Source organism: Canis lupus, chromosome 11 (assembly GCF_048164855.1).
Source record: "Canis lupus baileyi chromosome 11, mCanLup2.hap1, whole genome shotgun sequence".
Lineage (NCBI taxonomy): Eukaryota > Metazoa > Chordata > Mammalia > Carnivora > Canidae > Canis > Canis lupus.
In genome coordinates this window covers 49,868,632-49,895,992 of record NC_132848.1, presented here as the reverse complement: position 1 = coordinate 49,895,992, position 27,361 = coordinate 49,868,632, and the positions used below count along the sequence as shown (strand labels likewise).

General features: G+C 36.9%; 1 protein-coding gene across 6 annotated transcripts in view; it reads right to left on the bottom strand.

Moving 5' to 3' along the window:
- Positions 1 to 27,361, bottom strand: part of CAMKMT (calmodulin-lysine N-methyltransferase) — a 389,938-nt gene that overhangs the window by 21,929 nt on the left and 340,648 nt on the right. For all 6 annotated transcript variants that reach the window (XR_012003334.1, XM_072768219.1, XM_072768223.1 and 3 more), the window contains one exon: positions 1,690 to 1,764. Coding sequence is in view for 5 of the 6 variants with exons in the window: in XM_072768219.1 (XP_072624320.1) it covers positions 1,690 to 1,764 (75 nt within the window). In the remaining variant the exon portion in view is untranslated. The remainder of the gene's footprint in view (positions 1 to 1,689; positions 1,765 to 27,361) is intronic.

Sequence of the window (27,361 nt, the reverse complement as noted above, 5' to 3'; positions counted from 1 at the left end):
CATTAATCAGAAAAGAGCTTAAATCTTACTTCCTCTGCTTGTCTTTCTGGTACAAATAGGATGACATGGTGTGAGTGTCCATAACACAAGGTCTGACAAAGCCAGGCTGTTCTGATATTTTTGTGAAGGACACATTTAAACTCGAATCTCCTAGCCAGAGCTGACTTTCTCCACATGTCGGAGCCCACGGGTGCAACCCTCATCTAAACCTCCAAGAAGATGCTGCCCTCCTTCCTTCTTTCTGCTGCTCTCTGATCTGACTTTCATGCTTAATCTGATCTGATCCTGCCAGCATTATCTTCATCTGTGCAATGAAACCTGGAGGATCCTTTCTCATATTTGGTGAGGAGAGGCATTTACTAAATTACTTGTTCAAATCATATGGTGAGGTCTTAGCTCCTTATTTTTGGATTAGGTGAGGGATATAGCATTAGGCACAATATCAATGATTAGTCCAAAAGCTGTTTTTCCCTCTTTGGGTGCAAGGTTTTTCCGAAATTGGGTGCAAAGACACTAAAAGGGCCATGGAAAGCTAGAAAATCTCAGCTAGAAATAGAATAGGGCACTTATTTTCCATGGGGAAGTATTTTTCAGAAGAAAAAAAAAAAAGAAAGTAGATCTGATTCCAGTGACTTACATAGAGGAGTTACCTATTGAAAGTCTTAATTTTAAAATAAGAATAGTAATGACTGCTTGAAAATCTCATTTAACTCCCCTTGAGGGAAGTCATCTATCTCCAGGTTCTGGATCTTATAATTGGGTTGATCAATACAACAGAACTTCTTCAGAATCTGAACTTGTTGTGTTTTCAAGTCTCAAGTGTTGTAAAAACATAATGAAACTACAAATAAGATCTTACTCTTCCCGGGGAAAATATTTTTGAACTGTCAATGTTTCCATATGCTGAAATAGTTATTATTCAACACGCATGAAGGAAATACCTAAGATTATTTGAGATAATTATTAAGGTTTGATACATATTTATCCTGTAACTTAGGATCAGACTTCATTGACAGTAAGTAGACTGAGCCAAACAAGAAGACAAAATATCTAATGTAAATTATTTTTAAAAAGCAGGCACCTGACAGAGATTTTAATGTTATTTGCATAACAATAAAATGTAATGTTATAATTCCTGTTTTGCGTATAATTAAATATCTTAATTGAAGACACTGAAAATTTAGGTAGCAAACATACATTTTAAGAAAAGATATTTCCCCAAAGATATTGCACAAATGGATTGGTTTGTCGGAGCATATATGTGTGTGTACACACATGTACCTATATTCCCTTATATCAATAGTCAGATCTCTCCTAAGAAGTAAGCTAATTGAGCTGTTTGTGTTGATAAACTCCTTTTTCTCCAGACTATTCCTCTCCGAGCCATAATTATTTGCAATTTGCCTAAGTCGTCCATTTACTGATACGTCAAGCATGAAACAGAGGCAATTCCAGAAAATGGAAATGCTTCTCAAAATCAATCTTTGGGAAATAATGTGGTAGAAGTTACTGTGTGATAGAAGACTACCTTATAACTGTCACATGGAGATGAATATTAATTTGTTGAGGTTAAGGTGGCTTTGTGCTTCATTTGTTGACTTTGCTTAGCCGTCAGCAAAGCAGCACAGCCCAATTACTCCAGCAAAGCTATTTTTCCTAACAGGACTTTTATGATTTTTATGTACTTACCAGTCAGCACACATAACAATGCCAAAATGTCCTTCCAGTTGAGAGACATCTGTCTCATTATCCCATCGTAAAACGCTTGAGGAGAAAAAGATTTTTAAAAATCATACTTAGGTTTTTTTTTTAACTTTTGATTTTGAGCTATTAACATTATTTTTTGTGGCACTTGAAATTATTTAAAAGGTATATACAAATTATTTCAAAAGGTATAATAAAAAAAAAACTAGGGATGGAACTGTCTGCTCTGTATTTTATTTAACCTTCAAATCCAGAAGAGGAGAATTCTCTATTTATATATAATAGTTAAGCTTGTGCTAGTTTTTATGTTTTTTTTTGGTAGATGAACCCAGGAAAAATATCTTATTTTTACTGTAGCCATTACAGTGAGTCTAGACTCTTAACATCAATGAGGTACATATTGAGATCAAAGTATTCCCCATCTGACTGGAATACAAATTCATAAAAAATAAATGATGTGAAACTTGGTGTATATCTATTTTGCCTGGCATGTCAGTTGCATTTCTTAGTGATGAAATGAGCGATCTGGCAAGATAGATGAAAAGAAAAGCCAAATTTCATTTGGTAGTTCTCAGGTTTTAGGCATATTTTAAAATTCACCCATCCTGACACTCAGTCTCCCAGAAGAAGATCAGGTTTTCAACCTCATATTAACAACAATAATTAATAACCATATTTAAAAATTCTAGTTGTGCTTATAAAGCTAATGAAAGATTTTAAGTTACTTTTATTTTTTTTAAAGATTTTATTTATTTATTCATGAGAGTCACAGGGAGAGAGAGAGGCAGAGACACAGGCAGAGGGAGAAGCAGGCTCCATGCAGGGAGCCCAATACGGGACTCAATCCCGGGACTCCAGGATCACGCCCTGGGCGGAAGGCAGGTGCTTAACTGCTGAGCCACCCAGGCGTCCCTTAAGTTACTTTTAATAATAATTGTGATGATTAGCATTTTACCATATTAAAATATTTTAACGATTCCTTCCTCCACACCAAAACTGATTTGCAGTGCTATTTTTCAAAGTAAAATTGTGCTCCTATTTTTTATTTTGATTATTATTTTAAACCAAACTGAATAAGCACATCTCATCCTGTCCAGTTATATTTGCTTATCTGGGTTCTTTATTTCTTCCACATCTTCCTGAGGTGAAAAGCCAAATGTTTAAAAAAAAAAAAAAGTCTTATTTTGGTAAGTCCAAAAGTTCTTCCCAGGTACACTAATATACATTAACAGTAGTGAATTTCTTAAGGTAGAAAAGATTAAACACATCACCATGAAAATATTTATGCACACTGAGCATCAGTTACCCATTAACTTATTCAAATTATTGTTACTGAGCACCTACTATGTGGCAGGCCCTGTGCTGGGCCATAGGCTATGCCTTCTTGATGGTAGCCTAGAAGGACATGTGGACGCATAAGCCCATAATTCTGATACTGTGTCCTATGTGTTGTGTAAGCATTATAGACTCAGAGCTCCAGGAGGACTTTCCAGAAGAATCTGTCATCCTGTGACACTTGGACAAGCTTTATAAATTAATTCTACTGTTGTACTTGCTTCGGCCCACTGGAGAGCCAAGGATTGGAGGAAACCAGGAAAACTCTAAGAGATTAATGCTTTCTTTGTTTTTAGATTAATTCCTCAGAAACTCCATGCACCTAGGGAGAATGGGACAGAACCAATACCAACTTATATGGAAACACTGAGGCCTCCCATGTGGCTGGGACTCCAGCTCAGTGGGAAACCAGGCCTATTCAGCTCCTGTCAAAGACCTAAGAGTCTTAAAGAGTTTCTACATGAACAAGCTGGTTTAGAATATAGCTCTATAACTGACTTTTTCAAATCATCAGAGTAATGGACCCATCACACAAATTTTGGGAAAAAGAGAAAAGTGTTAAAATTCCTCATAATCTTATCATTCTGTAAACTATTATTCAGAAAATGTTTCTAATACATAAGTAATTACTAAAGCACACGAAACAAAGTGTCGGAAATCCTGTGGTGGATACTGGATATTGGATTCCTGAGGTGCTTCAGCCTCTTGATTCAACAAAGACAAACTGGAGAGATGAGGGTCTAGGCAGCAACTGGCTATGGATTACTACAGCAGATTGAACAAGAGTGATTCTAAGGAAACTGAAATGCTTGGCTTCGCCATGTGGATCACAACACATTCCCAAAAAGCATTTTTTTCTAGTTCTAATGAGGCTTATGACTATGCTGTCACCATAACCATAAGCACATGACAAAGAGTGGTGTATAGAACAGAGTCTAGCTTTGGTGTGACAGACACACCACACCTAAGTTCAAACTTCGGTTCCTTCCTTGGCTGGTTGTGTGAACTTGGGAGTCTGCCTTCCCATCTGTAAAATGGAGATAACAATGGCCACCTTCTTGAACACTCAGAGAGCACCATTCACATTGTATTCTGGATTTGTGGTGTACACGTAGTATACAGTGAGAAGGCTGCCCCCTGGAGCTGTGCAATCCCAAGGGCTTCTATCTCAGAAGGCAATGGGTGATGGTGACTTCAAAATTCAAGGAGTTGGTCCTTTCACCTCTTCTTTTCCAATGACCTTACCCTCCACCCTTCTCAGATAACTTACATGATGATCATCTAGAGCAATACTTTAGTTGTGGAGAAGGATCAGATTTCTGTTGTTGTTTTATCCAATCTGTTACAGACTGACAGTTTTATAAGATACAACAAATATTAATAGCAAATGAGATTTTAAAATTCAAGACATTCTAAACACAAGTCCACTGATCAGATGATTGGATATCACAGTAGTGCTCCTAAACATTTACTTTCAATTTCTGAACTCACCTCATTGATCAGTAACAAGCAGTTCATAGATTAGTTGCAGTGTATGGCCTATTTGTTAAGTAGCACTGTTCTAGACTTTGTCTTTATGAATACCCGAAACCCTGACCTACCCTTTCACAGCTCATCCCTTCCAGAAGGTACTCTAATCCCAACCATTCTTCAGTCCCACTGGCCAACAATCTGCTAGTCCCATCACCATGTCCCTATCTCTCTTCCATAATGTTTATCTTCCCTCTTTACACAGCTCACATCCCACAGCCAATCATCTTAATTACTCCTTTGCATACACTCTCTACTCCTTTTTCCCTTTCTTACTTCCTCCTATCTATAAAATCTAACCCTCTGCCTGTTCTGAGGCTGCACCTGTGCACCTGAGTGTGGGTAGAGAAAGCTCAAATGCATCATGATTGGATTTGCTTTAAATTCATGACAATGAACCTCAAGTGGACCCTTGATGAGGTCTGGCAGTTAGACTTAGACTTTTTTGTCCACTTACTTATCCGCCCCATCCCCCATCTCCCAGGTTGCTATTTTGTACTACTTTCTCTGTTTCCAAGTTCTAACACTTCCTTTCTCATCCTGACTTTCGGCTGACGATCTTGTTTCATATTTTACTGTCAAAATTGTAGGTATCAGATGAGAACTTCTACAAACTCCCACCACTACAGTTTCGCTCCTAATAGCATCTTATCTATATACTCTGCCCTCCTGCCTGTTATCATAGATGAATTAAAGATACCATACCCCTATCTAAAGGTAGTACCTCCTCTTATACACTAGAGCCTTTTCATCTACTCTAGGATATGGCTCTAGAAATTCTCCCTTCTCTATCCTATAGTATCACTTTTTTTCTCTGTACTGCATTGTTTCCATCATTATTCAAACATGCAGTTATTTTCTCACTCTTATAATATCCTCTCTTGACTCTATTTACCTCTCCAGTTATTACTCCCTTTCCCAACTCCCCTTCTGCAGGAAAAAAATCTGTAAAGAAGTCATATAAATTCTTTATTTTCAATTCAACTTCACAATTCATAGGGTACTGGTTAGATGGGTCTTGTTTCAGTAGGGGAGAATAATTAGTGCTAGACTAAATGCTGCCCTGGTCCTGTCTAACAAATCTTAAAAGCAAGACCCAAAAGGATCAAATAATTTCAAAATAACTTAACTGTGACCCTGAACAAAATTCAGAAACATTTATAGGAATACAAAAACATTCAGAATCCAACAAAGTAAAATATAAAATAATTGGGAGCACCTGGGTGACTCAGTCAGGTATGTTCAATTCTTGATTTTAGCTCAGGTCATGATCTCAGGGTTGAGAGACTGAGCTTGTGTTGGGCTCTGTGCTGGGTGTAGAGCCTGCTTGGGATTCTCTCTCTCCTCCCTATGCTCCTCCCCATATCCTCTCTAAAAAACTATCTAGCATATAATCAAAGATTACCAAGCATGCAAAAATTGAAATAATACAATCTATAATGAGACAAATCAAACAACTAAAACTGGACTAAACCTAACACAGATGTTAGAATTAAGACAAGAGTGTTAAAATAGTTACCATAATGATATTCACTGTATTTAAAGAAATGAATAGAGACAAGAAAGATACTTTTAAAGTCCCAAATTAAAATTCTGAAGATGAAAACAACAATGTCTGAGAGCAAAAATACACTAAATGGAATTAATAGCAGATTAGACATTTCAGAAGAAAAGATAAATGAACTGGAAAACAAAGCAATAGAAACCATACAAAGTGAAATATAGATAGGGACAAAGAATAGAAATAAATTAAAAGAGGATCAGTAAGTGAGCTGTGGGGCAAATTTAAGTGATCAATATATGTGTAATTGGAGTCCCCAAAAAACAGAAGAGGGAGAGATCCAGAAAAACTATTTCCAAAAATAATGGCTGAAATGTTTTCAAATTTAATGAAAACTATTAACCCACAGATCAAGAGATTTCAAAAAACTTCAAGCATAAGAAACATGAAGAAAACTACATGGTACAAATAATTTAATCAAATTGTCCAAAAGCAATCATGAAGAGAAAACCTGTAAAGCACCCAGAGGAAAAGAGAAACACATTACATATAAATAAAGATAAGGACAATAGCATATTTCTTGTGAGTAATGGAGGCAAGTCAGAGACAGTGGATTGATATCTTTAAAGTCTGAATGGAAAATAAAAATCCTGTCAACCTAGAATTTTATAGCCAGTTTAAAATGTTTTTTCCCCTCAAAAGATGAAATCGATGTTTTTAGACATATAAAAGCTGAAAGAATTAATCACCAGCAGATCTACATTATAAGAAATGTAAAGAAAGTCCTTTAGGTGGAAGAATTATCATACCAGACAAAAATATGGATCAACAGAAAGAAATGGTGAGAACCAAAAATTGTAACTACATGGGCAAATATATAAGATTTTTTTCTTATTATTTAACTCTTTGAAATATAATTGACTGGTTAAACAAATAACAAGTACTGTGGGGTTTATAACATATATATAAGTAAAATATAGGGCAATAGCATTAAGACTGGGAGGGGAGTAGTAGAAGTATATTATGATAAGGTTTTTATAGTGTAGATGAAGTAGTACATTATTTGAGGATAGACTGTGATAAGTTAAAGATGTATACTATAAAACCTAAAGCAACTACTAAACACAATTACAGCTAATATGTCAACAAAACAGATAAAGTAGAATAATAAAATATACTCATTTAATCAAGTGAGGCAGAGAAAGATGAAAAGAAGATGAATAGATGGAACAGAAAACAAAAAAACAAAATGATTTAAATTTAACCATATCAGTACTTGCACTAAGTAAAAATGGTCTAAATGCCCCAATTAAAAGGCAAGAGTGTCAGATTAGATTAAAATGCTAGATGGAAGTATGGAGCTTACAGCAAATGTATTTTAAATGTGAAGCACAAATAGGTTAAAACCAGCAACACTAGTCAAAAGAATGCCAGAGTGGCCATATGAATGTCATACAGTAGATTTCAGAGCAAAGAATGTTCCTCGTTGTAAAAAGGATCACATTATAATGTTAAAAGACCAATTCAAGAAGCAGACATAACACTTCTAAATGTTTATGAACTGAATAACAGAGTTTCTAAAGTGAAGCCGAAATGGGTATTTCTGCAAGAAAGCAGACAAAATCACAATTATAATGAAAGATTTCATTACTCCTCTTTCTTTCATTTTTAAAGATTTTATTTATTTATTTCATGAGAGGCACAGAGAGACAGAGACACAGGCAGAGGGAGAAGCAGGCTTCTCATGGGAGTCCGAAGTGGAACTCGATTCCAGGACTCCAGGATCATGCCCTGAGCTGAAGGCAGACGCTCAACTACTGAGCCACCCAGGCATCCCTCAATACTCCTCTTTCAATAACTAATTGAAACAGACAGAAAATAACCAGTTATAGATGACCTTAGCAATGCTATAACCAACATGACAATTGATATTTATAGAATATATATATATATATATATATATATATATATATATATATATATTTATAGCAGAATATACCTTTTTTTTCCCCAACTAGATATGGAGCATTTATCAAAATATACTATTTCTGGGTTATATTTTAACTTTCAACAAATTTAAAAGAATTCCAGTCATATAAAAATATGTTCCCTGGGGTGCCTGGGTGGCTCAGTTGGTTAAGTGTCTTGACTCTTGGTTTTGGCTCAGGTCATGAACTCAGAGTTGTGGGATCAAGTCTCGTGTCAGGCTCCATATTCAACGTGGAGTCTGCTTGTCCCTCTCCCTCTGCTTCTCCTCCTTGCTCTCTCTTTCTCTTTCTAAAGTAAATGAATAAAATCTTTAAAAAAAAGTTCCCTGGACACTATGGAATCAAATTAGAAATCAATATACTCTGTAAAATCTCTAAGTATTTGGAAAATAAATAATACACTTATAAATAACCTAGCATTCAAAAAAGAAATAAAAAAGAAACTGAAAAATATTTTTAATTGAATTAAAATGAAAATACAACATATAAAATTTGTGGGATGCCACTAAAGCAGTGCATAGAAGGAAATTAATAGCACTAAATGCCTATATCAGAAAAGAAAGGTCTAAAAAAAAAAAAAGAAAGAAAGAAAAGAAAGGTCTTAAAGCAATAGACTCAGCTCCCAGCTAAATAAACAAATAAACAAAAAAGAGAAGTTAAAATCAACATAGCCAGAAGGAAGGAAAGAAAAGGAATAAAAATCAGTGTAACTGGAAGAAAGGATTAGAACAGAAATAAATGAGCTACAAAGCAGAAACATAACAGAAAAATCACTGAAACTAAACACTGGTTCTTTGAGAGGAGCAATAAAATTGATAAACCTCTAGCCAGACTGACTAGGAAAACAGGGAGAAGACATAAATCACCAATATCATGAATGAGTGAAATGGCATCACTACAGATTCTACAGATAATAAGAGGATAATAAGGAATATAAAAGTTCTTTATAAAATATATTAATAAAAAATATATTATATAATATCTATAGGTATAAAAATATGTATCAATATATAGATATGGATCTCATGATCAAGTGAGGTTGTCCTAGAAATACAAGAAAGTTGGTGTGATGTTTGAAAATTTATCAATATAATTCACCATATTAATGAAAAGAAAAGATAAACCATATGATCATCTCAGTAAATACAGAAAATGCATTGACAAAGTCTGACTTCTATTCCTGACGAAAACTCTCAACAGCCTAAGAACAGAAGGGAACTACCTTGACCTGAAAAAAGTCATCTATGAAAACCTACAGCCAGTATCATACTCCAGTGGTGAAAGACTAGATGTTTTTTCCCTAAACATCAGAATAAGAAAAAGATGTTTCCTCTTACTATTAAACACTACACTGGAGATTCTAGCCAGTTCTGTAAAGCAAGAAACAAGTAAGTTATCAAGACTGGGAAGGAAGAAGTAAAACTGTCTTTATGAGCAGGCAATCTGATCATCTATGTAGAATATCCACTAGAATACACCAAAAAAAGCAAGCAGAACTAATAAGTGAGTTTAGCAAGGTTGTAGGATACAAAACCAATATACAAAAATCAGTTATATATATAAAAAATCAGTTATATTTTCTTATAAAATTTACAGAAATCAGTTATATCTTCTTATAAAATTCTTATAAAAATTACAATTTCTAATTCCATATACTCACAATAATATTAAAAAACTCAAACTATTAGTAGCATAAAATATGAGATACTTAGAGAATTCTGACAAAAGATGAGAGAAATTAAGTAAGACCTAAATAAATGGAGGCAATTCAATGGATAAAGGAGAGTATTTTCAAACATAGTGTCCTAGCATTTGGATATCCACATTTAAAAAAAAAAAAAGATCTCTAACACATATCTTGTGCCATATTATAAAATTGACTCCAAGGGGATCATAAAATTAAGCGTTAAACCTAACTATAAAACTTGTAGATGAAAGCACAGAAGAAAGTCTTTGTGACCTGGGGTTGAACAAAGACTTCTTAGATACGAAACAGGATGCACGATCCATAAAAGAACAAATTGGCAAATTAGACCTAATTAAAATTAAAAATTTCTGCAGTTTGAAAGATGCTATGAAGTGAATAGAAAGAGAAGCCACAGGCTGGGTAGGGCAGCAGTTGGGGGAGGCAGAAATATTTGCATATCATATATCTGATAAAATCTTCTGTCGTATAAGCGTACATATAAACATAACAAACTCTCACAGTATGTTAATAAGAAAACAAGCAACCCAATTTAAAAAAAAGTGGATAGAGCATTTGAACAGACACTTTACCAAAGATACATAAGTGGCGAATAAGCACATGAAAAGGTATCCAACATCGTTAGTAATTAGGGAAATTCAAATTAAAACCCTAATGAGATACTACTATACACTTATTAGAAAGGTTATAATTTAAAAGATTGACCATATAGAGTGTTGGCGAGGATGTGGACAAAATGGAACTCTCTGACACCACTGATGCAAGTATAAAATAGTACAACCACCTTGGAAAACAGTTCCATCAGTCTCCTTAAAAAGTTACATATGTGCCTCTATATGACCTAACTGTTCCACTCCTAGGTATTTACCCCAGAGAAGTGAAAGCATATATCCATACAAAACATATATCTACATTTATATCTATATATATATGCACACAAATATTCCTTAGCAATTCATTTGTAACAGCACAAAACTGACAAGAACCGAAAAGTTCATCAATGGGTGAAAGCCGAAACAAACTGTAGTGTATCCATACAATGGGACACTACTCAGGAATAAAAAAAATTATTGATATTTGCAACAACAGATGAATCTCAAATACTTTTACTAACTGAAAGAATACTGACTTAAAAAAATAGCACATACTGAATGATTCCATTTACTTAAAACCTTAGAAAATATAAACTCATGTAAGTTAAGGAAAAACAAATCAGTGGAGAGGAAGGAACCTTCAAGAAGCAGAAAGGAGGGACTGCCAAAGGGCAAGAGGAAAATTTGGGAGGTGAAAGATAGGTTCAGTATTTGGACTGTAGTGATGGTTTCGAGGGCATATGCAAATTCCAAAACTTGTAAAATTATGTATAGTTTATTGGATGCCAATTTGACCTCAACAAACTGTTAAAAAAGAGCTAAAAAGGAAATGTTTTCTGAAAGAAAGCAGGATGTATACATATATACTACTAGGCTCCTTGGCCAATATGAACTTCACAATATAAGGCATAACATTCAGATGCAAGTAAAGGAGGTTCCTCTAAACCCCTAAATCATGCCCATGTGTCACCTATAATTAAATTGACATTGAAGTAAAATTTCTATCATCTCCATTGTATTTCACCACAATGTCAAAATCTTATTTGTTTGAAATTCATTACAAGCTCGGGACACCAGGATGGCTTAGTGGGTTAAGCCTCTGCCTTCGGCTCAGGTCATGACCCCAGGGTCCTGGGATCAATCCCCATGTCAGACTCCCTGCTCAGTGGGGAGTCTGCTTCTCCCTCTAGCTCTACCCACCACTCTCCTTGCTTGTGTTCACTCTCTTTCACTATCAAATAAATAAATAAAATCTTTAAAAATTTTTCATTACAAATTAAGATTTGACAGAAAGAAATATAAAACCAGTCAGCATTCCTCATGCTTTAGGAAAATCTTAATAGTTATAGGCATGTCAAACCTAGTAAGTTTAACAGGTATTGCACAGCAGAAAGAATCCTGGGCTTCTAGCTAGCTAGAAAGCTCTGAGTTCAAATACCAGCTCCACCACCTACAGGCCAGTGGGGCTAGGAGATGCTGAATATCATGGCCCTCATCTATAACAGACAGTAGTTGCTTTGCACAACGATAAAGGAATCGAATGAGATAGAATACATGAAAGTCCATTATCAGTGCTCAGTAAATACTAGTTTCCTTTCCTTTACTTTTGCACTAACTTAGATTTTTTTCATTCTGGCTTTGACTCTGGAGTGTCAACGCAAAATGCAAAGACAAGTCAATTTCTGATAGGACTCATACCTTGTAAAACTCACACTAAAGCACTAAGGGAAAAAAGATTCTCAAACAGAAAGTCTCTGTTTTAAGTTTGTAATAAAACCTAATGTCAAACATGTTTAATCTAATTTGTATTTCATTGTGGTGCTCAAAGATAACTCTCCCCTTACAGATTTAAGGCATTCCTTTTCTCACGTTCCCACAGTTAATATTTGTTTACCATTATATTCACAGACTCCGTTGGGGAGGGAGTCACAATTTTTAACTCTCCTGTTAAAAAAAGGTCATCCCTTGCTTGTGTTTTTGCAAAAGTAGTGTACTGATACAATTCTTGATCATGCTTGCCAAATGTAATGAGCTTAGAGTTATTTAAAAAAAAAAAAAAAAGCTGTCTTAGCAGCAGTGGGGAAGACAGTTTTCTTCACATGGATATTACAGGCATTCTTCCTTGCAACAGACTCCAGGAGCCCTTCCCACAGTTTCTTACATCTTACTTCTCAACGTCTGTCTGGGCTTAGCTCACTTTTACAAAGGGTCCATTCAAGTCATTTATAGTGTTTACATAAACTGAGGAATCATTTCTCTTCTTCTAAATACTTCCCTATTTGCCATTTGTCCCTCCATTTTTCTTGATCTTTTACAGAGTTTCAAAAATGCCATATGCTAGAAGACTCTATAAATAGTGTTTTAGGCACTTGGGCCAAGGAATCTAAATCCAGAACAGAAAACCAAGAATTCAAGGAGACACTATCTGTTGATTTCCTAACTTGTGAGCCAGTCCATCCACAGGGTGATTCAGCCCTTCTCTGGAGGCTGAGAAGGATAGTACAAAGAGGACCTGTTTCTAAGTAACAAAATTAAAATAGTCTAAGGAAACAAATAGTCTTATTTCAAAATGAAACAAAATAATTACAGATGGTCATGTTGGGGGAGGTATACTGAAGAAGGTGGAAGGTGGAATATGGTCTTAAAGGCAGGATTGGGACAGGCAAGAGGAAGAGGAATTACATCTTGAACAAAGTGTACAGGAGGCAAGGGTTTGGAGGCTGGATGCACACATCCCTGGTTTTTAGCTCCCCAGTATTCCAGGTCTTTGTTCTTTAAGATGACCTCACCACAAGCCTGGGGATCTGATACCACTTCCCTCATCTTTTCTCTTTGCCTCTTGTCTAAAAGGAAGTAGGGTTACTCATCCTTTCAATCACCTCCCAGCTACGTGCAAGATTAAACCACTCCCCTTTTCCTCTAGTGGTTTTCATACTCAACCATGCATCAGAATGTTCAAAAAGTTTGTTAAAACACAGATTTCAGGCTTCAATCCCAGAGTTTCTTTTTCTTTTTTTTTTTTTAATCCCAGAGTTTCTGATTCAGTACAGTAGAGCTGGCGTGGAGGCTACAAATCTGCATTTCTAACAAATTTTCAGGTGGTGCTGATGCTGCTGGTCTGGGGACCATACTCATGTCTTATGTCTTATGTCTTATGTCTTAGAAGCACCACTCTAGGCTATGCTCCATGAGATCTGCTCACTTTCACCCCCCTCACATCATATATTACTTATTTCTTCTTCCATGATGTGTTGGCATGCCTGCCAACATGAGCCACTCTTCCCTCAACTTTGCTTCTTCTTGACACTCCATCAACACTTGGTTCTTTCCCTTCACCATCAACACTTTGGCAGGAGGAGTCTACTCTCATTGATTCACCTGCGCTCCCAATATGACCTTTCTGGCAAAAGACACTGACACTGTTCTGCAATTTGCTAGACCTTTAGTGATCTGCAGCAGCTAACACTTGAAATTCTGTCTGGGACTTGCTTCTGTTGGGATTGGTTTTATACCACACCATCTGGATTCAGCCTTCTTGTCTCCAGCTCCTTCTCTGTATCCCTGACTGGCCCCTATTAATCTGCCCCTAAAACAGATATTTTCCAAGATTTCTCCTTGGCCATCTTCTTTTACATTCCAGTTTCCATACTTCTGCTCTAATCTTTTCATGTTGATCTACAAATCTTCTTCCTTTTCTTTTTGTTTTTTTAAGATTTTATTTATTTATTCGTGAGAGACACAGAGAGAGAGGCAGAGACACAGGCAGAGGGAGAAGCAGGCTCCTCACAGGGAGCCCAATGTGGGACTCGACCCCAGAATCCCGGGATCACGCCCTGAGCCAAAGGCAGATGCTCAACCGCTGTGCCCCCAGGAGTCCTGATCTCCAAATCTTCTAGCACAACATTTCCTGAGATGTGAACTTTCCTTAACGGCTTGCTAGTTACCATCACACAGAACACACATTTATGTTCTACAACCATGTGAGTGCAATGTGTCCCAAACTACTCTCCACCTCCTCCTCCAATTGACATAATTAATTCTCCAGGATGGCCTTCATATTTGCTCACCAGTTTCCGCTCTCATTCAGGCTTGGATACCTCTTTTCTTTTCTCTGGAACCACTGAGATGGCTTTCAAAACAAGCAAAAACCCCAACATTTTTATTTTAATTTATTTTTAAGATTTTACTTATTTATTTGAGAGAGAGAGAGAGAGATAGCATGAGAGAGAGCACAAGAAGAAAGGGGGCAGAGGGAGAGGGAGAAACAGGCTCCCCACTGAGCAGGGAGCCCAACTCCCAGAACTCTGGGATCCTGACTGGAGCTAAAGGCAGATGCTTAACTGACTGAACCACCCAGACACCCCAACCCAACCCTTTTAATTGTAGAATAAGACACTGAAACATAAAACTACATGAAGCAAATATATGCCTTAATTATGAGACAAATACCGTTATAACCACAGCCCAGATCAAGAAATAGAACTTTCCCTGTTACCTCACAAGTCCCTTTATGTGCTCTGTCCCATTCACCTCCTTCTTCCACCTCAATGCAATGACATCCTAACTGGTCTGTTGGCCTCTGACCTGTTCCCATTCATCACACCAGAGAACTAAGTTTGTCTGGACATATCTTTTCTTTCTTTCTTTCTCTCTTTCTATCTTTCTTTCTTTCTTTCTTTCTTTCTTTCTTTCTTTCTTCTTTCTTTCTTTCTTTCTTTTTTTTTAAAGTTGTTATTTATTTATTTGAGAGGGAGAGAGAAAAAAAACACGAGTTGGGGGGGTAGGGCGGGAGGGAGAGGGAGAAGCAGACTCCCCGATGAGGAGGGAGCTCCACATAACGCTTGCTCCCAGGATGACCTGAGCCAAAGGCAGATGCTTAACTGACTGAGCCATCCAGGTCCCCCTGCACATGTCTTTTCTACCTTCATGCCTTTAATGATTTCCTCTCGACTTTTCATACCTAGAATGCACCTCTTTAACTGCTTTTCTACTCTTGCCTTTCATGTGCTAAATCACATCTCAGGGGCCACCTCCTTCACCACCCTTTCTCAGATTCTCTGCCTTGGATTGGCTGATCTTCTCTTCATACTAACACAGTATGATTAACCCAACTAGAGCAGACTCTGTCTTATGTCTTGGTAGTTGAGCAAGTATCTATCTCTCATTTGGATATCTTGAGCTTCCTAAGGCAGAAACCTCACCTTACTTATATTTGTAACCTCTAAAGAGCTCACCATAGTGCTTTTACATGTAGCAGAATCTAAATTACATTTTATTACCTTGGACTGAAGGTACAAGTTGGAGTAGAATAGCAGCTAATTTAGTGAAATATTTGAGGTAAAAATGTTATTTATTAGCAAACTTAATTAAAGAAGAGTGTGTGCAGTGCCTGGGTGGCTGAGTTGGTTAAGAATCTGACTTGATCTCAGTTCAGGTCTTGATCTCAGGGTCATGAGTTCAAGTCCCATGTGTTGGGCTCCATGTTGGGAGGAGGAGAAGGAGAAGGAGGGGAAGGAGGGGAAGAGGAAAGAGGAGGGGGGTAGGAAGGGGAGGATAAAGAAGAAGTGTGTATATAAGACAGATCTAGCAAAAAAAAAAAAAAAATCCCCCAAACAAACAATGATACAAAAGAAATCCAAGTGTTATTTCTGGATGTCCATTTTTCTCAACTAGTGTGGAATTAGTTTCTTGACTGGGATAGTACTGGCATTTGGGACAAGACAATTCTAAATTGTAGTGGACTATCCCTGGCACTATAGGATGTTTACCATCTGCTCCCTCTAGTACTAGTAATAACCCTTAGTCATTGTGACAACTAAACAGAAATGTCCGACATAATTACAAAGAGGTGCAGAGGTGGGCACACAGTCTGATTGAGAATCACCGGTGGATTATGCCTGGTGTATAATGTACGACACAGTGCTATAAAGCACTGATGTATGCCCCTTGTTGAGTCCCCACAACTAAAAGCTGTGATGCAGACAAGAAACTAATCAGAATTTCTCCCTTCTCTGTATAACTTTCCCACTGCTATTCACATCTTCATTAAGATGACATCATAGAAATTCAGAGTCCAGGGGCACCTACGTGACTCAGTTAAGTGTCTGACTCTTGATCTTAGCACAGGTCTTGATCTCAGGGTTGTGAGTTCAAACCCTGCATTGGGCTCCAGGCAGGATATAGAGCCTACTGATAGAGAGAAAGAGAGAGAGAGAGAAATGAATTAATTCAGAGTCCAAAGTGAGGAATAAAGCCCTCACATGAAAGGTAAAACAAACAAACAAACAAACCTCTCCTAAGGACAAATAACAGGATATCCCTAGATTCACCTTTTTGGTTTAAGCTGGCATGCTAAACTGAACAGCAATCTAGGAATAAAATGAGTTTATCAAAGTGTGATCTGTGATCTAAATATATTAGAATTACCTTGGGAAATTAAAATGTGAAATTCATGAACCTGAACCCAGGGAGTCCAATTCAGTCCACAGATAATTCCTATGAATATGGGTCATGGACCACTTTGAGAGGCAAGTTCCAGAATATCTTTACCAGTATGGATCTGGATTTAGAACCTCTTTTGCCATAGATCTAGACTTTTAGTTTCATGTGTCAAATGTTTTTATTTTCAAAAGAGTTATTTTAAAGAGGATGCCACTTCAGAGAAGTAACAGTGGCCCTAAAGACAGAATTAAGAGCACTCCCCACCATATAAAGAACTTATAAAACTAACACATCATCATCATTATCATCATCATCCCACTGAAAAATGGTCAGAGGACCTGTCCAAAGAAGACATCAAGATGGCCAACAGCAACTAAAAAAAAAAAAAAAAAAAAAAAAAAAAGATGGCCAACAGCCATATGAAAAGATGCTCAACATCACTCATCATCAGGGAAATGAATATCAAAACCATAGTAAGATATTACCTTATACCTGTCACAATGCTAAAAAAGAAAAAGACAAGATATAACAAGTGTTGGCAAGGATGTAGAGAAAAATTAACCCACATGTGCTACTGATGGGAGAGTAAGTTGATGCAACCACTTTGAAAACACAGTATCAAGGTTACTCAAAAAATTAAAAATAGAAATACCCTGTGATCCAATAATTCACTATTGGGTATTGACTCAAAGAAAACAAACACATTTATTTGAAAAGATAGATGCACTCCTATGTTTATTGTAGCATTATTTATAATAGCCAAGATGTGGAAGCAGCCCAAGGGTCTATCAGTAGATAAATGGGGGTGCCTGGGTGGCTCAATGGTTGACCATCTGCCTTTGGCTCAGGTCGTGATTCTGGGGTCCTGGGAGCGAGTTTTGCATTGGGCTCCCCGCAGGCAGTATGCTTCTCCCTCTGCCTATGTCTCTCATGAATAAATAAACAATAAAAAAATAGATGAATGGATAAAGAAGATGGATAAATATGTGTGCTATGGAATACTATTCTGCCATAAAAAAGAACGGCATCAGGCAGCCCGGGTGGCTCAGCAGTTTAGCGCTGCCTTCAGCCCAGGGCCTGCCTGAGATCGAGTCCCACATCAGGCTCCCTCCATGGAGCCTGCTTCTCCCTCTGCCTTTGTCTCTGCCTCTGTCTCTCTCTCTCTCTGTCTCTCATGAATAAATAAATAAAATCTAAATAAATAAATAAATAAGCAAACAAACAATAAACAGCCTTATTAAAAAAAAAAAGAACAGCATCTTGCCATTTGGAACAACATGGCTGGATCCAGAGGGTATTATGCTAAATGAAACATGTCAGACAAAGACAAATACCATGTGATTTCACTTATACATAGAATCTAAAAGACAAAATAAGTGAATAAACAGACAAAAAGCAGAAACAGATCCATAAATATAGAGAACAAACATGGCTGTCAGAGTGGAGGAAGGTGAGGGGTGGGCAAATTGGATGAAGGGGCATAGAAAGTACAGGCTTAACAGCTAGAGAGAACAAGTCATGAGGATAAAAGGTACAGCATAGGGAATAGAGTCAATGGTACTATATATAAAATGTGGTAACAGATGGTAGCTACACTTGTGAGCATAGCATAACGTACAGATTTGTGGAATCACTATGCCATACACATGAAACTAATATAACATTGTGTGTCAACTATACCTCAAATAAAAAGAAAACAAAAACAAACAAAACCACTTTCCACTGGATCACTTAGGGAAGGAAGCAATATCACAGATGAACCAAAATAGGATTTCATTTATATACATAAATTCCTTGAAACAAATGACCTGGCCAACCTTATTGGTTTTTATCCTGAAGTGAAACTAATTTACATTTCCAGTCTAGAAATAAGGTTTGGAGAAAGATGAGGGGGGAGGTAATGTTAGGTCTCAATGAAATTTTTACCTTAGAGGATCTACAAGATTAACTACAGACAATTGAGAGTTGACGGTAAGTCAGGTCCTATCCTTTCTTTGTAAATATATGACATCTAGAAAATAAGCAACAGAATATGGTGGATGGAACTGGCTTTAATGAATGAAAATTGGAGACACTTTTGAGGCAAAGAAACATTGCAGAATTTAATGAGAAACACTCAGGGAGAACTCTAGTTCAGTGGTTCTCAAGCAAGGTCTCCAGACCAGAGGCAGCAGAGTCACCTGCCTTGATGGGACTCAGCAAAGGCATTTCCACAACTGGGTGTAGAGCCTTTGGGCCCCTTACCCCAGTACTCTGGGAACCTGGGCCAGGTTACAGTGTTCATCAGTCACTGGGGACAGCTCCTCTCCCCCTGCCTGAGGTTCCTGTTTTGCCTCCTCAAGCAGGTACCCAGGCTTTAGAGAAGTTTAGGAGTGTCCATTACCAGGCCTCTTCTCCACTGGGCTTACCATGCTGCTCCCAGGCCTCAGTCCCTTTCATACCTTTATTCCTTTCTTTTTTTTTTTTTTTAACCAAAAAAGGTTTTCTTATAAAATAAACTTTGGGCAAACATCAAAAAAAAACAAAAACAAAAACAAAAACAAAAAAAACAAACAAAAAACCAAACACATAAATTTTTGGGCCTCTTCCTCAGTCTCTCAGGAGATAAGGGCCAGCAGCTGTGTCATAACAAGCTCTAGAGATGATTACTAAAGTTTGAGAACTATGGCTCCAGCTTATTATATATTCTTGGATTGACTTTAAAACTGATACCACTCTCTGGATCTGTGTTTTTGTCTCTAATATAGCTGAAACAAAATTATTTCAGAGTCTAAAAGGATTTGCCTAACATTTGAGGATCCCCTTAGCTGGTGACCAGTATATTCCACACTGGTTAAGGAGGACTGGTAAAGGGTTTTGAGATCTTGGAATGAAAGGTACTCATTATATTTCCCTTTTCAAATATCTTTGATTCTATAATTATGACAGCTTATTAACTTACATGGGAATAAAACAAAGTGATGATAAAAAATTAGAATTAGTTCTAATTTCACATCAAATTTCAACTATGTGTCATTAGATGTGAAATCACAAAATTAATTATTGTTTTTATTTCTTTTTTTGTTTTGTTTATTTTTCAAACTAATGAACTTTCAAGCACAGTGCATTTTAATATAAGAATTTCACTATATGTTGCCAACTTCAAATTATAGCTTCTAAAATAATGGGGTAAAAATTGCTCTGATCTAGCATTATGGTAGCAGCTTAGGGTGACCCAGATTAGATGGTTCAAAAGATAAGAAAAGCTTTCAAATTCTTTTAAGAAGCCAGCATACCAGTAATATTAAAATATAATAAGGATTGTGCAATAAAACTGTGGACCAATTTTACTGATGAATATCAATGCAAAAAGCCCAGATAACATCAAACACTGTTGATGAGAATGTAAGATGGTTTAGCCAACTTGGAAAACAGTCTGGCAATATCTCAAAAAGTTAAACACAGTTTAACTTTGAAACTTGTCACAAGAACTTGTATACAAATGTTCACAGCAGCACTATTCATAATAACTAAAAAGTGGAAACCACCCAAATGTCTATGATAAATGGATGAATAAAATGTGATTTATCCATCCACTAAAAAACTACGAGAACTGATGAATGAATTCAGCAAGTTTGCAGGATACAAATTCAGTGTACAGAAATTTGTAGCATTCTATACACTAAAAATGAAGGAGCAGAAAGAGAAATTAAGAAAACAATCCTATTTACAATTGCACCAAAAATAACACCTAGGAATAAACTTAACCAAGGCGGTGACAAACCTGTCCTCTGAAAAGTATAAAACACTAATGAAAGAGGTTGAACGCAAACAAATGGAAAAACATTCCATGCTCGTGGATTGGAAGAACAAATATTGTTAAAATGTCTATATTACCCAAAGCAATCTACAGATTTAATGCAATCTCTATCAAAATACCAACATTTTTTATGGAACAGGAGCAAACAATTCTAAGATTTGTATGGGACCACAGAAAACCCCGAATTAGCCAAAGCAAACTTGAAAAGGAAAAACAAAACTGGAGGTATCACAATTCCAGGGTTCAAGTCATATCATAAAGCTGTAGTAGTCAAAATAGTATGGTACCACACAAAAATAGATACATAGGTCAACAGAACAGAGTGGAAAGAAATAAACCCATAATTATATGGCAAATTAATCTTTGACAAAGGAGGCAAAAATATGTGATAGGAAAAAGTTTCCTCAACAGATGGTGTAGGAAAAAATGGACAGCTACATGCAAAAGAAAGAAGCTGGACGACTTTTTTACACCACACACAAAAGTAAACTCAAAGTGGATTAAGGACCTAAATTGAGACCCGAAACCATAAAAATACTGAGAGCACAGGCAGTAATTTCTCTGACATCTAGTGTAACAAAATTTTTCTATATATATGTTTTCTGAGGCAAGGGAAACTAAAGCAAAAATAACCTATAGGGATTACATCAAAATTTCAAAAGTTTCTGAACAGCAAAGGAAACAACCAATAAAACTCAAGGACTAAATGGAAGAAGATATTTGCAAATGATATCTGATAAAGGAATATAAAAAATTTATACAATTCAACACCCCCCCCCAAAAAAAAACAAATTAAAAAATGGGCAGAAGACAAAAATAGACATTTCTTCAAAAAGACCTATAGATGGCCAACAGACACATGAAAAGATGCTCAACATCACTCATTATCAGGGAAATGTAAATCAAACCCACAATGATTTATTACCTCACACCTCTTAGAATGACCAAAATCAAAAGCTCAAGAAACAAGTGTTAGCAAGGGTGTGGAGAAAAAGGAACCCTTATGCACTGTTGGTAAGAACGCAAACTGGTGCAGCCATTGTGGAAAACAGTATGGAGGTTCATCAAAAAGTTAAAAACAGAACTATCCTATGATCCAGTAATTGCACTGGTAGGTATTTATCTAAAGAATGTGAAAATACTAATTTGAAGGGATATATGCACCTGTATATTTATTGTAGCATTATTTATAATAGCCATATTATGGAAGCAGCCTAAGTGTCCATCAATAGATAGATAAATGGATAAAAAAGATGTGTGTGTTTATATATGAAATGAAATATCACCATGAAATACTATTCAGCCAGAAAGAGAACAATGAAATACTATTCAGCCAGAAAAAGAATGAAATCTTGCCATTTGCAACAACATCATGGATGGATACACAGTATAATACCAAATGAAGTAAATCAGTCAGAGAAAGACAAATATCATATGATCTCACTCATATGTGAATTTGAGAAACAAATGAACAAAGGAAAAAAAGAAAGACAAACCAAAAAACAGACTCAACTGTAGAGAACAGAAGGTTACCAGAGGGGAGGTAGGTTGGGGGATGGGTGAAATAGGGGAAGGGGATTAAGAGTACACTTATCTTGGGGAGCATTAAGGCATGTATGAAGTGTTAAATCACTACATCATACACCTGAAACTAATACAACACTGTATGTTAACTATGCTGGAATCAAAATAAAATAAAATAAATGTGTTCTAGTCATACAGTAGAATATTATTCAGCCATAAAAAAGAATGACATCCTGATACATGCTAAAACATGAATGAACCCCAAACGTTATGTTAAGTTAAATAAACCAGATATGAAGGACCATATATGATATGATTCCATTTATGTGAAATGTCCAGAATAAGCAAATCCATAGAGCCAGAAAGTATATCAGTGGCTCCCTAGTGCTAGGAAGGAGAAAAGCGGGGGGGTGTAGGGGCAACGGGCAGTGGCTAATGGGTCACTCTTTTCGGGGATGATGAAAATGTTCTAAATTGATCATGAGGGTTGCACAACTCTGTGAATATCCTAAAACCCACTGAATTGTATACTTCTACTGGTGAATTATATGGTATGTGAATTATATCTCAAAAAACTTGTTATAAAAATAATTTCATATAACATGCTAGAATACACAACAGCATGTTAAGAGATGAATTGAGACACCATAACGAAGTGACTAGAAACACAGAGACGCTTTAATATTAGGAATCCTGTTAAATATGAGTTGTCATAGTGACAGGTGAAGTAAGAAAAACAATTTGGTCAGCTCCATTCACGCTCAAAAAGCATCTGCTGAAGTTCCATATTTATTTGTAATAAAATCTCTTAAAAACAAGGAAATTAAAAACTCCCTTAACAAGATTAAAAAAAATCATATATATTTCCACTCAAATGCTAATGATGCATAATCTAATGGTGAAACATTAGAGGCATGCAACAAAGTCGGGCTCAAAATGCCTATTATTTAATATCACCTTGAAAATTCTTATCTTTTCAATAAAATTATACAAGAAATACAAAAGAAAAGGTATAAGAACTAGAAAAAAGTCAAAATCATCACCATTTGCAGATGATGGGATTTTTGACTTGGAAAACTCAAGAGAATAAACTGACAAACTAGCAGAAATAATAACTCATTGAGGTGACTGAACATTTACTATACAAAACCCTATAGCTTTCTTTATTTATGTACATATAACAACCAGTTAGAAAGTATAATGAAAGAGAAGATCTCATTGACAAGAGAAACAAAACTAGTTTCCAAAAATAAATTTAACAAGAGAAATGAAGAAAGATTTCAGTTGCTAGTGGAACATCTAAAAAAACTTAAATGAAAAGGAAATGCCCTGTTCTGGATTAGGAAGAATCAGTCATAAAGATGTCAAGGCTTGGGCAGCCCCGGTGGCCCAGCGGTTTAGCACCGCCTTCTGCCCAGGGCCTGATCTTGGAGACATGGGATCGAGTCCCAGGTCGGGCTCCCTGCATGGAGCCTGCTTCTCCCTCTGCCTGTGTCTCTGCCTCTCTCTGAGCCTCTCATGAATAAATAAATAAATAAAATCTTAAAAAAAAAAAAAAGATGTCAAGGCTTATTAGTAAGTTGTATTTCTTTCAATCACAATGGAAATGCCAGTATAATAAAAATATCAACATAATTTTAGAAAATTCTAAAACAAAGAATAATGATAAGGGACTAATCGTAACAGATAGGAAAATATATTACAAAATTGTAATTTACACTATGGTAGAGTCATATAAACAAAGTTCACTTCTGAAAATGTGTTCTGCAGATATACTTACAAACGTACATCCAGGTACAGATATGTTCACTGCAGCATTGTTTATAATGGCAAAATAACTGAAAACAGACTATTATCAAAGTAAAATGTTATTTTTAGCAATGGAAAATGATATGGTCATTCTCTTAAAAATTGAAGATTGTCCCTTGTTCTTTTTATTTTTTATTATTTTAAAAAATATTTTATTTATTTATGCATGAGAGACACAGAAAGAGAGGCAGAGACATAGGCAGAGGGAGAAGCAGGCTCCCTGCGAGGAGCCTGATGTGAGACTTGATCCCAGGACCTTGGGATCACGCCCTGAGCTGAAGGCAGATGCTCAACCACTGAGCCACCCAGGAGTCCTGCCCCTCGTTCATTCTAAAGTGAAGAAATCTTTTGGAAATGAAGATGTTTTTACCTGATATGTAACTTTAGGGATACACATTTCTATGAAGGAGTGATTCTTCTCTTAAAACTGGAAGGCATTTCCACAGAGGATCTAGTAGTCTGATAGGCATATCTTGCTATCAATATAGAACTTGGCCAAATTTGGGTGGTGAGAATTTGATCTCAGTGAAGAGTAGGGAACTCCATGTCCAAAGAGTTGATACAATGTTATTCTAGAATAAAAGGCCTTAATTTTTAATTTGCTGCAGTTTAAGAGGATGTCTAAAAAAAAAACCAAAAACGCAGTGCCCCCAAATGTTAAAATCTGGCTCATTTTAATACAAGAAGGAGAACTGTATCAAAATACCAGAAACTGGATATCATGCTTGTTGGGAGCTGGTTTCTTCAGCACAAAACACTAAATAATAGGGCATACAGACCCTTCTTAAAATTTGTCAGGCAAATAAAAAATGTTTGCAATAGAAAGTACACAGAGTAATTTCATTTCCCCATGTCCAAGACCACGATGGAAGGAAAGGGGACTGTGGCACCTCTAGAATTCTCAGCAGTGTTTAAGACTCTGTTACCGTAATTGTAGCAAGACCCACTAACACGTATAGTTTATCAGAAAATTTCTCAAAGAGAGCCCTCAGCCTCCTTATCTTGGTTACCTTCTTCTAACCTTTCTCTTCAACGTGACAAAGGACAGATAAACACCTACTTACAATGTCAGTTTGTCTACAGGCACGGCATGTGCAGGCCTGAGAAGAAGCCTATCCTGAAATGAAAGGCAGCTATCTGATGTATAAACTCATGTCTGAGTCTCTAGAGCTTGACTCTCTCCTACTAAAAATTATTTGGTTCCATAAGCCTTATGGATTCATGTCTTTCAAAATGTGCTCCAACTACAAATCTTACAATCTCTCCTGTAAGAAGGATATAGTTAGTGTACTAATTGCTTCAGGGAACACAAAAATATATTAAGCAGAATCCTTGCCTTCAAGAAAATTCTCTGTCTTCCCTATTAAGAGTGTGGACTCCAAGAAAGCAGGGACTTTCTCAGTTGTTCAATCACTGCATCTCCAGCACGTAGAACAGTACTTGGTGCACAGAAAGTGATTGAAATATTTGTCAAGAAATGATGAACTGGGCACCTGAGTGGCTGAGGCAGATAAGCATCTGCCTTCAGCTCAGGTCGTGATCCTGGAGTCCTGGGATGGAGTTCCGCATTGGGCTCCCTGCTCTGTGGGGAGCCTGCTTCTCCTTCCTCTGTCTGCCACTCCCCTGTATTCTCTCTCTCTCTCTCTCTTTCTCTCTCTCCCCCTCTCCCTCTCTCTCTCTGTCAAATAAATAAATAAAATCTTAAAAAAATGAATAATGTCATTCATTTGGGGAATATAAAAAATAGTGAAAGGGAATAAAGGGGAAAGGAGAAAAAATAAGTGAGAAATATCAGAAAGGGAGACAGAACATAAAAGACTCCTAACTCTGGGAAACGAACTAGGAGTGGTGGAAGGGGAGGTGGGCGGGGGGTGGGGGTGACTGGGTGGTGGGCACTGAGGTGGGCACTTGACGGGATGAGCACTGGGTGTTATTCTGTATATTGACAAATTGAACACCAATAAAAAATAAATTTATTAAAAAAAATGAATAATGGCCACAAAAATAAGACAACATGCTTTGAGCAATAAGAGAATATGGCATATTTAATTGGGACCAATCTAAGGGCTATAGAAACTAAAAGGATGACAAGATTAGGGCTGGAGAAAGGCAGGAGAAATGGTAAGTAAGCCATCCTACAAGGAAGGATTTAGAAGTATAAGGAGGAGGGGAACAGGAATGGCTAAGGCCAGAGTTGGGAAAGACCAGATGTGTCCAGAGAGTACAGAGGCTTGGGTGGCCGTGGGAGAGGGTCACGGAGGAGGTATATGCTGGGGAAGCAGAGACAGCTAGACTGAGTGAGGGGAGTGAAGGAAGTGACGGTAGGCTGCAGAAGGCCTAGAAAAAACAGCAAGTGGATCCCACTTGGTTTGAGATTTACATTTTTAAAATCATTTTTCATACTCCGATTTAACCTTTAAAAGAAAATGAGCCTCAGGAAAGATACAAATCTTAAAAAGTAGGAGGGTAATGGGGCCAATAGCCAGTCCTGGAGGCCCACAGAAAGGTGAAATTTGGGTTATAAAGAAGTCTTAAATGTTATAATAAGTTCCATAGTTTACTAAAATTAATGGTTTATCCATGAATAATAAAAGTCACAGGCCTAAATTCACTACCAATTTTCACACAGAGATAAACTCTTTTCTTAGGCAGAAACTTACTTTTAGTATCACAGCAGGGTATATTTGATAGATTTTTTAAAATGTTGTAACTGTTAACTAATATTAACCAGAGAATGACGCCATTCACTAATTCTGGAACACCCAGAAACATGCAGACGTCAAAAGCTCCGAATGCTTCTTTATTAGAAAGTCAGAGTTTTGAAGACAGCTTCTGATAAACCTAACAATTGAGAAGCTGTAAATATCCTTGCTCTTTCAACCACTCTCTAGCTATATTTAGCAGCACGATTTCCTTTGTTCACCAGTTACTCTCCACAACTCCATATTTATGTTCTCCAAGGCAGAATAGCTTGGACCTATTAGTTAAATGAATGGATGGCTGCATGGATGGACACACAAATGAACCATCAAATGATTGCATTAAGATCTGTGAGACGAAATGGATATAATGCTTCATCTACGTGCATCCTAGATCTTTCTCGGCCAGGGCTAAAGCTTCCAGGCCTCCACAAACATGTCTGTCACACCCAGCAACAATTAGACGGGATTAAAGTGGAACAGAGGGAATAAGAAAGTTTGTTATTAGAGGATGAGCGTTTTGCTAGACAAGGGTGGTGGTGATCAGGAGACCAGGGGTGGATTCAAGGCAGACCTACTGAAGCTTAAGTGTTCAGGGCCCTCACTTGCACAGGCTCCTCGCAAGGCCCAAAAGGAGCCCTAGACACGTGTTCACGTGGTCAAATGCTTCCGTGATATTTGCCAAAGTCAGGTATCAAGCCCATTCTCCTGAAGAGGGCCCTGAGAATAAGTT